The sequence below is a fragment of the Brachyhypopomus gauderio genome, chromosome 16 (genome assembly GCF_052324685.1).
Source record: "Brachyhypopomus gauderio isolate BG-103 chromosome 16, BGAUD_0.2, whole genome shotgun sequence".
Classification (NCBI taxonomy): domain Eukaryota; kingdom Metazoa; phylum Chordata; class Actinopteri; order Gymnotiformes; family Hypopomidae; genus Brachyhypopomus; species Brachyhypopomus gauderio.
Genome location: NC_135226.1, coordinates 2,540,063 through 2,553,718, shown reverse-complemented (window position 1 = coordinate 2,553,718; position 13,656 = coordinate 2,540,063). Strand labels below are relative to the sequence as shown.

At 44.8% G+C, this 13,656-nt stretch overlaps 1 protein-coding gene across 10 annotated transcripts in view; it reads right to left on the bottom strand.

Moving 5' to 3' along the window:
* The window catches only part of tenm4 (teneurin transmembrane protein 4), a 218,687-nt gene that overhangs the window by 35,591 nt on the left and 169,440 nt on the right, over positions 1 to 13,656 (bottom strand). For all 10 annotated transcript variants that reach the window (XM_076975784.1, XM_076975783.1, XM_076975786.1 and 7 more), the window contains 3 exons: positions 11,914 to 12,146; positions 10,039 to 10,193; positions 4,937 to 5,814 (listed from right to left, as the gene is read on the bottom strand). In XM_076975784.1, the coding sequence (XP_076831899.1) occupies positions 4,937 to 5,814; positions 10,039 to 10,193; positions 11,914 to 12,146 (1,266 nt within the window). The remainder of the gene's footprint in view (positions 1 to 4,936; positions 5,815 to 10,038; positions 10,194 to 11,913; positions 12,147 to 13,656) is intronic.

Genomic DNA, 13,656 nt, shown 5'->3' with positions numbered 1-13,656 from the left:
GGAAACTGAGGCTACAATTCGCACAGGCTCACCCAAATTGTTCTGTCAATCCATCATTGTTCTGTAATCACTCTGTCATCGCTGTTCTGTCCTTTATCTGTCATCGTTGTTTTGTCTCTAGTGCTCTGACTGTTAGTGCTACGGTGTAGCTAACCCCACCAATGTAAACCCCCACCTTTACGGGACTTATGAATTCAGGAGGTGGTTATGATAAACCGTAGAGGCCAGTGTGGTGTACAGGTGGGAATGTGCACATAAACAGCAGAAGGGCCATTTTGACACTGGTACATTATGACGTTGGACCCTCAGGCAGCAATATAACCTTCAAAGCTAATTATCCAAAAGAACAAACTTCTTTATTCCAAAGATTACTCCATGTTGCCTAAAGGTGAGAAAGCTCGAGTTCAATCTGACTGCACAGCGAGTGAACCACTCCTAATTTTAAATTATTGTTTTCTTCTTTAATAGCTATTATTGGGCTAATGCACTTCTGATGGTATTTGTTCATTTGGTGCAAGGGGATTAAACTAATGACATGACAGCGTGAGTTTTGAATAAGATGTAGTGGCAGGGTGGGTGGCTAAAAGGTGTAATTGCTCTTTTCAATTTATTGGAACAAGGGAAACAGCCGTATGTTTGGACTGAAACACTGCTAGAGGCATTCTCTTATCAAGGGTCATTTCTTGCTTCCTGCCAACTATGTTTTTTGATATGTGTGCTAAATGTACAATGATTTAATATTGTAATAACCTGAATGAGGTTAGATGACAGTCAATGCTGTTTTGTTCCAAAAATCATGTCAAATGTAAAAAAAAAGAAAGACAGGAAGATCAGAAAGGGGAAGATCAGAAATAATCCTCAGATTATTCTGTGAACTACACACAAACTAGCATCTACAGAATATTTTCAGACTTCAAATAAAATTAAAATATATGCTTCAAGAGGTGGGCCATGAAGGCAGAACAACCAAGATACTTGACAAAGCAAAGGAGGAAGTAGATGCAGCCCAACCACAGACGGTATATATCATGTGATCAGTCCAACCCAACCACAGACGGTATATATCATGTGATCAGTGCAGCCCAACCACAGACGGTATATATCATGTGATCAGTCCAACCCAACCACAGACGGTATATATCATGTGATCAGTGCAGCCCAACCACAGACGGTATATATCATGTGATCAGTCCAACCCAACCACAGACGGTATATATCATGTGATCAGTGCAGCCCAACCACAGACGGTATATATCATGTGATCAGTGCAGCCCAACCACAGACGGTATATATCATGTGATCATTACAGCCCAACCACAGACGGTATATATCATGTGATCATTACAGCCCAACCACAGACGGTATATATCATGTGATCAGTCCAACCCAACCACAGACGGTATATATCATGTGATCATTACAGCCCAACCACAGACGGTATATATCATGTGATCAGTGCAGCCCAACCACAGACGGTATATATCATGTGATCATTACAGCCCAACCACAGACGGTATATATCATGTGATCATTACAGCCCAACCACAGACGGTATATATCATGTGATCAGTCCAACCCAACCACAGACGGTATATATCATGTGATCATTACAGCCCAACCACAGACGGTATATATCATGTGATCATTACAGCCCAACCACAGACGGTATATATCATGTGATCATTACAGCCCAACCACAGACGGTATATATCATGTGATCATTACAGCCCAACCACAGACGGTATATATCATGTGATCATTGCAGCCCAACCACAGACGGTATATATCATGTGATCATTACAGCCCAACCACAGACGGTATATATCATGTGATCAGTGCAGCCCAACCACAGACGGTATATGTGATCATTACAGCCCAACCACAGACGGTATATATCATGTGATCATTACAGCCCAACCACAGACGGTATATATCATGTGATCAGTGCAGCCCAACCACAGACGATATATATCATGTGATCAGTGCAGCCCAACCACAGACGGTATATATCATGTGATCATTACAGCCCAACCACAGACGGTATATATCATGTGATCAGTCCAACCCAACCACAGACGGTATATATCATGTGATCAGTGCAGCCCAACCACAGACGGTATATATCATGTGATCATTACAGCCCAACCACAGACGGTATATATCATGTGATCAGTGCAGCCCAACCACAGACGGTATATATCATGTGATCAGTCCAACCCAACCACAGACGGTATATATCATGTGATCAGTGCAGCCCAACCACAGACGGTATATATCATGTGATCAGTCCAACCCAACCACAGACGGTATATATCATGTGATCAGTGCAGCCCAACCACAGACGGTATATATCATGTGATCAGTGCAGCCCAACCACAGACGGTATATATCATGTGATCATTACAGCCCAACCACAGACGGTATATATCATGTGATCATTACAGCCCAACCACAGACGGTATATATCATGTGATCAGTCCAACCCAACCACAGACGGTATATATCATGTGATCATTACAGCCCAACCACAGACGGTATATATCATGTGATCAGTGCAGCCCAACCACAGACGGTATATATCATGTGATCATTACAGCCCAACCACAGACGGTATATATCATGTGATCATTACAGCCCAACCACAGACGGTATATATCATGTGATCAGTCCAACCCAACCACAGACGGTATATATCATGTGATCATTACAGCCCAACCACAGACGGTATATATCATGTGATCATTACAGCCCAACCACAGACGGTATATATCATGTGATCATTACAGCCCAACCACAGACGGTATATATCATGTGATCATTACAGCCCAACCACAGACGGTATATATCATGTGATCATTGCAGCCCAACCACAGACGGTATATATCATGTGATCATTACAGCCCAACCACAGACGGTATATATCATGTGATCAGTGCAGCCCAACCACAGACGGTATATATCATGTGATCATTACAGCCCAACCACAGACGGTATATATCATGTGATCATTACAGCCCAACCACAGACGGTATATATCATGTGATCAGTGCAGCCCAACCACAGACGATATATATCATGTGATCAGTGCAGCCCAACCACAGACGGTATATATCATGTGATCAGTGCAGCCCAACCACAGACGGTATATATCATGTGATCAGTGCAGCCCAACCACAGACGGTATATATCATGTGATCAGTCCAACCCAACCACAGACGGTATATATCATGTGATCAGTCCAACCCAACCACAGACGGTATATATCATGTGATCAGTGCAGCCCAACCACAGACGGTATATATCATGTGATCAGTGCAGCCCAACCACAGACGGTATATATCATGTGATCAGTCCAACCCAACCACAGACGGTATATATCATGTGATCAGTGCAGCCCAACCACAGACGGTATATATCATGTGATCAGTCCAACCCAACCACAGACGGTATATATCATGTGATCAGTGCAGCCCAACCACAGACGGTATATATCATGTGATTGGTTCTAAAGTAGGTGCAGCCCACCCCATCTCCAGGACTGGGGGGCGTGTGCTGCATACACTGGACACCTGAATGCACTTTTCCACATCACAATGAACATGAAGACAAGCTCTAGTTTTTCTGCATTCCAGTGGGCTAAACGCCAATACAGAATACCTTTCACCCTAAGTGGATGTGCTATTGCCTATGTGTAAACATGAATAATTATTTGCCAATTTTCACATGCAGGTACAAAAGACTGAGAAACATCAAAATACACATTTCACCCGAGTAACCGTGCAGATGCATTACTGTACTTCTAGAGGCAAAATTATTTAAACATACTTGTTTTATTAGGCACCGATTTCAGCTCTAAACCTATGATTTGTTACGGTAGTCATGGCAACTTCAGCTACATCAAAATGCCTTGGCAGGGTTTAGCTGCAGGATTCAACGGGGCTCTAATGGCACGGCTACACTGTGATGTTACAGCCGCCTAACACAGCATTTATCACCACTCCCCAACCTGGTGGACAGAAATAAACGCACATATAACTGCGGGTGGGGGAGGAGCAACACAGCAGGGGGTGTGGCCTTTCAACCTCACAACCCATTTGGGCTTAAAACAGCTCCACCCCCTCAGACCTGCTCCTACACCAATGGAAGGGTAGCTGGCTGTTTCTTCCTGTCGCGCACACAGGAAGTGTATTCGGTTTCTCCAGCACATCACAGACATGTCTAAGTACAGATAACTGAATTTATGATTTTAAGGATAAGCTATTTTATTGTCACTATTAAATGTAAATCTCAGTTGCTATATAATTACGCATGGAAAAACCTATAACTGAATTAGTCATCTTAATTGTCTAAATATTGCTTTGTTCTCACCAGAGTTACAGTGCTATAGTAGCATGCAGAGTGCTATAATAACATGTACAGTGCATCATCGTTACTGAACATTTTCTATTTTTGAGCTGCCGTCCAATGCCATTATATTGCTACTGTACCACGTTGCTAGCTCATGCTAACGGTTTTAAATGGAACGAGACAAATAAATCTGATTAGATAATCTGATTGGCCCGACCTGTAAAAACAGCATGCCCCGCCCACGCATACCTAAACTGCAGTCATGCCTTATTTCTGCACTTATAACCTGTCCATGGAAACAGTCCAGAGTCCACTAAATCTCCTACAGTCTATACAGACTACACTGACCTCACAGTCTACATTTACTACAAACTGCAGTCTGCACACTATATATTTTATAGACTACACCATTTATAGTGTATACCGTATATAGATTGCATACTCAACACAATGTACAGACAGCATAGTCTACAAAATATAAAGACTACACAATCACATGTGGATATTAGTGAGTTTTGATTAGTAACAACTACAATACTGACAAAATACTCTCACTTTGGTGTAGTGTGAAGGACGCTGGGTCACTCACTCATAGAAGGTGGTCCATCCATCCTCGTTGCTTTTTGTGGCCAGTAGTCCTGAGCTACCATGGTAGGTCATCATCCCCAGTTCCAGGTCTTGAGCCGCTACACTCTTGAGAGCGTTATTAGTTCCCATAGTGAACCAGAAGGTCTGGCTGTGTGGGGTCATTATCCAGAGGGGCTGCCCTGTAGCGTCTCTGTGAATAGCCACCTTGTTTTTGTTCTTGTCTGTGATGGTGTTTAAGTGACCCTCTCCGGAGTAGGTCATGTTGTACAGGTAGTCGCCTGTGGTTAGACTCTGCGTGTAAATGTGACTGCCATTAGCATCAAACAGGTACAGCTCATCGTCGATGGGCGAGGACACCTCGTACATGTTGAGGGAGTTGAAGTAAGGCCTGTTCCGTCGTACGTAGCGTATCCTGATGTTTCCCAGATCGGCGATGAAGAGCTCGCCGTCGGGAGCGACGGCCAGCGAGGAAGGCGAGTTAAGCTTTGCGTCCTTAGCGTAGCCGTCGTCGCCGGAGTAGCAGTCGCAGTTAGCATCGCTTTTACAGTCACAGCCGCTCGGCGCTCCCGCCACCAGAGAGATCTCGCCGCTCGTGGACACCTGCCGCACGCGGTTGATCTTTTTGTCGTCGGACTCGGCGATGTAGAGGACGCCGCTGTGAGACACGGCCAAGGCGCTGGCGGACTCCAGCGTGGCATGAGTACCCACAGAACTGAGCAGGAAGTGGTCCAGGCCAGGAACTTGGCAGTGCATGGGCCGCCCGGCCACGATCCTCACCTGGTGGTTCTCAGAAATCTGCAGCACCACATTGTTATCCAGCACATAGAGGGAGTTGTCCATCGGACTCACTGCTAGGTCAGTGGGCCATTCTAGACGAACCTGCGAAGAAACGTAAAACACCACCACCGTTATCTTGCGATGCTAAACTAAACAATCTCATCACACTTCCAGCAATATCTGGAACGAGGTCAGACTGAATGAACTCCGACTGTTTCTCTGTACTGTGTTTGTGGCTGATTTTCAGATACTGAGGAGAAAATCACTAGTAATGCAGGAGCTAAGAGTAAACACACACACACACACACACACACACACACACACACACACACACACACACACACACACACACACACACACAGACACACAGACACACACACACACACACACACACACACACACACACACACACACACACACACACACACTCCTGATCCAAGATGATGAGAAGAAGAGGAGGATGAAGAGTCTGAGCAGCAAGAAGGCATTGATCACGTTGACTCTCCCCATCACACCACCCTGTGCATGTCCTGAGGCTGACCTCAATTACTCCAGCAGAGCACAGGCCTGGGTATCAGGAACTCACTCATCACACACTCACCACACACTCACCAAACACTGATCACACTCACCACACACTCATCACACTCACCACACACATCACACTCACCACACACTCACCACACACATCACACTCACCACACACTCATCACACACTCACCACACACTCACCACACACACATCACACTCACCACACACTCATCACACACTCATCACACACTCACCACACACATCACACTCACCACACACACACCACACACATCACACTCACCACACACTCACATCACACTCACCACACCCTCACCACACACATCACACTCACCACACACTCATCACACTCACATCACACACATCACACACACTCACCACACACATCACACTCACCACACACTCATCACACACTCACCACACACATCACACTCACCACACACTCATCACACACTCACCACACACATCACACTCACCACACACTCACATCACACTCACCACACACATCACACTCACCACACACTCATCACTCACCACACACCACACACATCACACTCACCACACTCACCACACACATCACACTCACCACACACTCATCACACACTCACCACACACATCACACTCACCACACACTCATCACACACTCACCACACTCATCACACACTCATCACACACTGACCACACACTCATCACACACTCACCACACACTCATCACACACTCACCACACACTCATCACACACTCACCACACACATCACACTCATCACACTCATCACACACTCATCACACACTCACCACACACATCACACTCATCACCCACTCATCACACTCATCACACTCACCACACACATCACACTCACCACACATATCACACTCACCACTCACTCACCACACACTCATCACACTCACCACACACTCACCACTCATCACACTCCTCACACACTCACCACACACTGATCACACTCACCACACATCACTCACCACACACTCATCACACACATCACACTCATCACACACTCACCCCACACTGATCACACTCACCACACTCATCACTCACCACACACTCATCACACACATCACACACACATCACACTCATCACTCACCACACACTCATCACACTTATTACACACACCCATTGGAAGCATTTCTTACCTCCCAGCCTCATAAATTACAACTTATTGTTCTGCAAATAACACACCAGGCTATTAACAGGAAGACATGACTACAGTTGATGTGAGTGCGGCCCCTTGGGGGCGCTGTGAGAGGGGATGAACATGACAGGCTTGGGTGCACTAATGGTTCTGCCATAGCAACATGCTGCTTGTAATGTAGCGGGAAAAAAGACTAATCACAAGTTGCCACATTGTGATCTGTTAGAGGATCTTAACAGCAGTCAGCTGATCAAACAGGACACTTTTTTTCATCCATTTTCCACAGACTAGTGAGCAGAAACAGCAGCCCACTCACACTGCAGTGTGACTCTCCTCTGACCTTCAGATGACCTGGTAACAAACGAATGAAGCACTACTACTGTTACACAAACACTCAGGATACCTCAGACTATAATCTCACAAATAAACAAGCTATTCATTAATACCAGCGTCAGTGAAAATGGTCGCAATATCAAGACTACTTGAGCTACACGATGGGATTTTCACTTTCACAAAGGATTTTTATCAATATGTTTGACAAAGTACACTGTGTTTATTTATTCTTTACTATGACACAGCTCAGATATTACATTTCATATGCTTCTGTGGAAAGAACAGCACAATAAAATTGCTTTAAAACTAATTTCCTGATAATGGAGACTCTAGAATACAGCATCTAGTAGCACAAGCCATGTTGCTGTGGATGTGTTACTGATCTTCAAATCATTATTTTCTGGATGAACGCTTTCTATATTGTTTGTAAATCACTTAAGTCCTTTCAGGATTTTTTTCCCTTGACATTAGGTCTGAATAGCAGAGTTCCCTGGTTTTCTATGGCTGGTTACTGTGAGTGAATTGGTAATGAGGTATTCTCTCCTGATAGACTACAAACACATAAACAACCCTCCCATTCAACTTCCATTTCTAGTGTACAGTTGTCAAAGCACCAGAATGTATGTAAGAAGACCACAAGCTCCACAAGCTCCACCAGCACAGACAACATGGGAGACGTGTGAATCTTCCTCTCCTCAAAACCTGTTTCTTGTCAACAGATATGGATAAATGTGTGAGAGTCTGTGTGAGAGTGTACGTGTGCTTATGATGTCCATGTCCTGACTAAGCCTTTTGCCTTTAGTCTGTTTAGGACTCTTGAAATACAAATTATTCTAAGAAGTCTCTCCCTCAAAGCATTTCTTTAGAAACCATTATATGCACAGTGGGAGAGGGTGGGAGTGTGTGTAGGAGGTATTCCTGCTAAATCCCACCCTTCATCAATGCTGAAGCATTTCACTGGTGATGAAGAGAACATAAATAAGCAATCTGGCTCCAACCTCACCACCCTGCACTGCAGAGCTCAGCCACATACACGCCAGTCTGAGGTGTGTGAGGAGAATACTCATGGCCCACAGGTCACGAATACAAACCAGCAGCTCACAAACGCAAACCAGCAGATCACCAATACAAACCAGTAAGTCAAAAGCAAGGTGCTAATCCAGAGTGGCCACAGATAGCTAACATACCACAAACATATAAAACTACTAATTAGTAAAGTCACGTAGCCAGGAGATATGAGAAGATAGATATAGATGTATGATGGAATGCAGTAAAAGAGGCGTGGCTCTGGAAGGTTCTGGAATGGTGCGTGAGAGCAATCAGCTAGCTGTGTTGCAGGGGAGTGTTTAAGGGCGTGAGCACAGAGCTGCACATACATTGTTAATGGTGCTTTTACTGCGCAAGTGTCTCTAGCAGGAAGGAGAGTGATTTGTCATCACTGCAGGGGCTGGGTATAACCCTAGTGTGTATGTATGGGTGTGTGCCTGTGTGTGTAAACACAAATATGTCTGTGGACTGTGTGTTTACAAGTCAATCAGTGTAAAAAAAAAGAGTGCAATTAAAAAAAAATGTTTAAAGAATGCATGGAAGCAGTGACTCATCTGACCTTTAAAGACCTCTTATGTCAGATTCAGCAGCAGATCATCTTTCTAATGGAAGTCTCCTGGGCAGGCCAGCGTGGCCCTGCCTGGTGTAACCTGGTGGTCTTGGGGCATGTTTTTGATTTATTTTTAAAAGTTAGAGTAGACTGGGTAGAGTTCTAGTAGAGTGTTCAGTTGGAGTGTTAGAATAGGCTGTTTGGGTAGTGTTAAGAGTACAGGACTGTTAAGAGTGTTAAGAGTACAGGACTGTTAAGAGTGTTAAGAGTACAGGACTGTTAAGAGTGTTAAGAGTACAGGACTGTTAGGAGTGTTAAGAGTACAGGACTATTAAGAGTGTTAATAGTACAGGACTGTTAAGAGTGTTAGGAGTACAGGACTGTTAAGAGTGTTAAGAGTACAGGACTGTTAAGAGTGTTAGGAGTACAGGACTGTTAAGAGTGTTAGGAGTACAGGACTGTTAAGAGTGTTGAGTACAGGTTCCAGTTGTCTCGCAGGCCTGTGACTACAGACCAACATTGGTGTTTATGTGGGATATGCAGCACCTTCTCCCACACAGTCCTGGCAGGATGTACGAACACACACACACACACACACACACACACACACACACACACACACACACACACACACACACACACACACACACACACACACACACACACACACACACACACACACACACACACACACACCTGAGAGATGTCCATCACAGAATCGCAGCTCAAGGGTCGTGCTGACGTCAGGTCATTGAAGCCCAGCAGTGTTGAGATGATGCCATTCTGATCAATTCGGCGGATCATGGTGCCGTCCACAAAGAAGACGACTCCATACTTGTCCACTGTAATACCTGTAGCAGACCATTAGAGGAAGAAACGACACCTGAACCACTCTGTTTTACATCCAATATAATGTGGAGAAGGAGATGACCACAGACTGTTTTGCTTGGGCGTAATTTAAAACTAATCCAGTGTGATCAATAATTAAATGATGAGGCAGTACCACAAAGAAAAGTATCAAGAACTTAAGATTCCAAGCCCATTATACATTACACTGATTTGCTATTCTTGCTATAACTAGTGAAACACACGAGAAAGAATTAAACACTCATTAGACAGAATTGACACACTGTAGAAACTCCCAAAATTAAGAACGTATCCTTGTGAATTAATTATTATAACCTCTGAACAACAGGGTTAGGGAGCACGCAGAGTGAGAGAAAGAGAGATGGTGCGAGAAGGAGGGAGAGAAGGAGGGAGAGAGTGAGCGAGAGGAGGTAAGAGAGGGAGAGGAGAGAGACAGAGGAAGCATGACGAAGAGACAGGAAGCATGATGATTGTATGATTGATGCAAGTGTCGTACACAGTCAGAGAAAGGTTTGGGCCCACAGAGATATAGCAGAGATGAGGTGGAAATACGGAGGAGACAAGCCATGGACGCGCCGGGACTAATAAAGGGTTGAAAATGTTCTTTTCACTTAAGGGCTTTAAGAACACAACGTCTGCTCAATGTGCGTCTGAGAGCCAGCGAGACAAAACAGGGCCTCTCTGCCACGGTGCCTGCACGTCTGCATATGGAGAACTGGACAGAAGGAGTGGTGTGGGTCTGCAGCGATCCACACCAAAGTTCCTTCAGCACCAGTGGAGAACTCACAGCACGGACGCCCAGATCTGGGATCACTATTCAAACCTGAAAGTGTGCTAATAAATTTCAGTAAAATGCTTAATACTGCTCTACATGTCAGACAACATGCCAAAATGAGTAAATATGCTCAAATATTTGTGAAATGTTGCATTTGCATTGTATTCACATTTGGTTTCTACTGAAAGGAATGATAAAAACTGCATGAACCCCTTCAAGATTAAAGGTGAAAACATTGCTTTTTAACTCCAGTGTAGTACAAATTTCAAGAATAAACAATATATTTAAAGAAGGAGATGAAAGACAAAGATAAAATATACATTCCCATCAAGCATAGCACTAGAATTCTGATTATTTAAAAATAACTGATCAGATTTGTTCTGGCTTGATCATTTTTGACATGATCTTTAGGTGTTCTAAGTGTTTTAAGCATTCTAAGTGTTCTAAGCGTTCTAGGTGTTCTAAGTGTTCTAAGCGTTCTAAGTGTTCTAAGCGTTCTAGGTGTTCTAGGTGTTCTAAGCGTTCTAGGTGTTCTAAGCGTTCTAGGTGTTCTAAGTGTTCTGAGTGTTCTAAGCGTTCTAGGTGTTCTAAGCGTTCTAGGTGTTCTAAGTGTTCTAGGTGTTCTAAGTGTTCCAGGTGTTCTAGGTCCCTACTAGACACCAGTCACACACTCAGCCTCATGCAGTCAGAGTTCTGGGATCTGGAGCGTAGGACCTGCATCATTTGCTATTAGTGTACGTAATTCGTGTTAGACTAGAGTGCATTAGGTTAGGCTGTGTTAGATGTGGGCGTGCTGGATTAGGCTATGTTATATTAGGATATACTGCATCCTAATGCATCCTGCATTAGTATGTATTAGATTAAGGTGTACCGCATTAGGTTGTTAGATTAGGATTAAGGCTAGATTAAGGCTAGATGTGGATTCTTACCTCTGGGGTTGGTGAGGGTGGCTTCTACCGCTTTGCCACCGTCCCCACAGCGGGTCTCATCATAGGGGAGACACTGGTCCCCCGTTCCTGCAACCAGCTCCAAGTTCTTAGCTACATCCTTCACTGTGTTGAGGGACTTCACCTTAAACACCTTCCTGCTGCTGGTGTCCGAGAGGTAGAGAGCCCCAGACACTGGACTCGTGGCCAGGTAGTATCTGTGTGCAGGACTGTTACTGCAAAGAGACAGATGCGAATCTTAGACTGGAAGAAGAGAATCGTACAACAGGTGTGTGTACACTCGTGTGAATTTGTGCTGTGGACACAATATACTCCATCTTGATGATATGGAACATTTGTGGAAATTCCCCACATTAACAGTGAAGGGCACGTCTCCCTTCGAGGAGACGTTAAATTCACAGAGGGCAACAGTGGGCTCTCCTGCTCAGAGAGTTAAAGCAACGATATGAACGAACGGCACTTGCTGACATTAAAACCTAAAGCAGTTCTACTCCACCATGTCAGCTCATGTGTCAGACATGTATGTGATGCTTTTGTTGCGTCTAGCACTCAACATGTTTCTGTCAAATAAAATGTATGTACGTCCTGTGGCTGGTAAAAAACCCCCCGGGCATCTAATGTGCTGTCAGCGTGTGTTCACGCGTGCGTTTGTGAGTGTGGAGGGGGGTTTCTTATTAAGATGTATGCAGTCTAAGGATGTAGTAGTGGGTTACCCCATGCAGTCTAAGAATGATATCTCAAAATATTCTGCATTCTCCAGCAGGAACCGCACAGCTCTCAGCAAACAGCCCATTGTGCATGTGAGTCATGGTGACACAACGATCCCTCACACACACACTCACACACACACACACACACACACACACACACACACACACAAGCAACACAGCAGCCTCACACTCTCACAAAACAGCTTCAATCAAGCAGGAGTGGGAAAGCCAGCTAGAGCTGAACCTGCTGGAGCACAAACCTCAGGCAGGAACTGTGTGCCTCCGCTCTGCAAGCCAGTTGAATAAGAGGGAAAACACCTACACTACAATTTGAAGCTTCTGGAAATCACAAGATCACTAACTGAAGCAAACTGCATGGTATGCAAATAGATTTGGATCTGATTAAGGAAGATTCCCGATACATATACCTAGTCATGCTCCTCGGCTTAGAGGGATCTGGGATCCTTTTCTTCTCAAATCATTTTTGAATCTATTTGTATTTTTTTTGTTGTTGAGAGAACAAACCAGGAGCACTGGATGATGGTGTTTGGATGAAGATGGTTGGTTGTTAATCTGTTTAATGATGGTCTTTGGATGAGGCTGGTTAGGACACCTCGCAGTCGTAACAGACCCCCAAAGCAGCCTGCACTCCTAACACACACCCGAATACACTCCTCATACACCCCACACTGCCCTGCACTCCTAACTCACTCTGCACACCAAACACACCCCACACTCTTAGCACACTTTCTGATACACCGCACCCCTAACACACCCCTAACTCACCCTTAACTCACTCTGCAGTCTTTACATGCCCCCTAACACACTCCCCAGCCCTTTCAGGCCCCCCTTCAGGAAGGACCACAACCCTCTGTTAGACACCGAGGCAAGGTAGGTGGGTTTGAGCCAAACGTCATGATGATAGTTCAGGGAAGAAGGATGAAGAAGGAACTGGGGTGGCAGTGGGTGGAGTGGAGCGTGAGAGGATGATTCCTCTAGCTCCCTGCAGACTTAG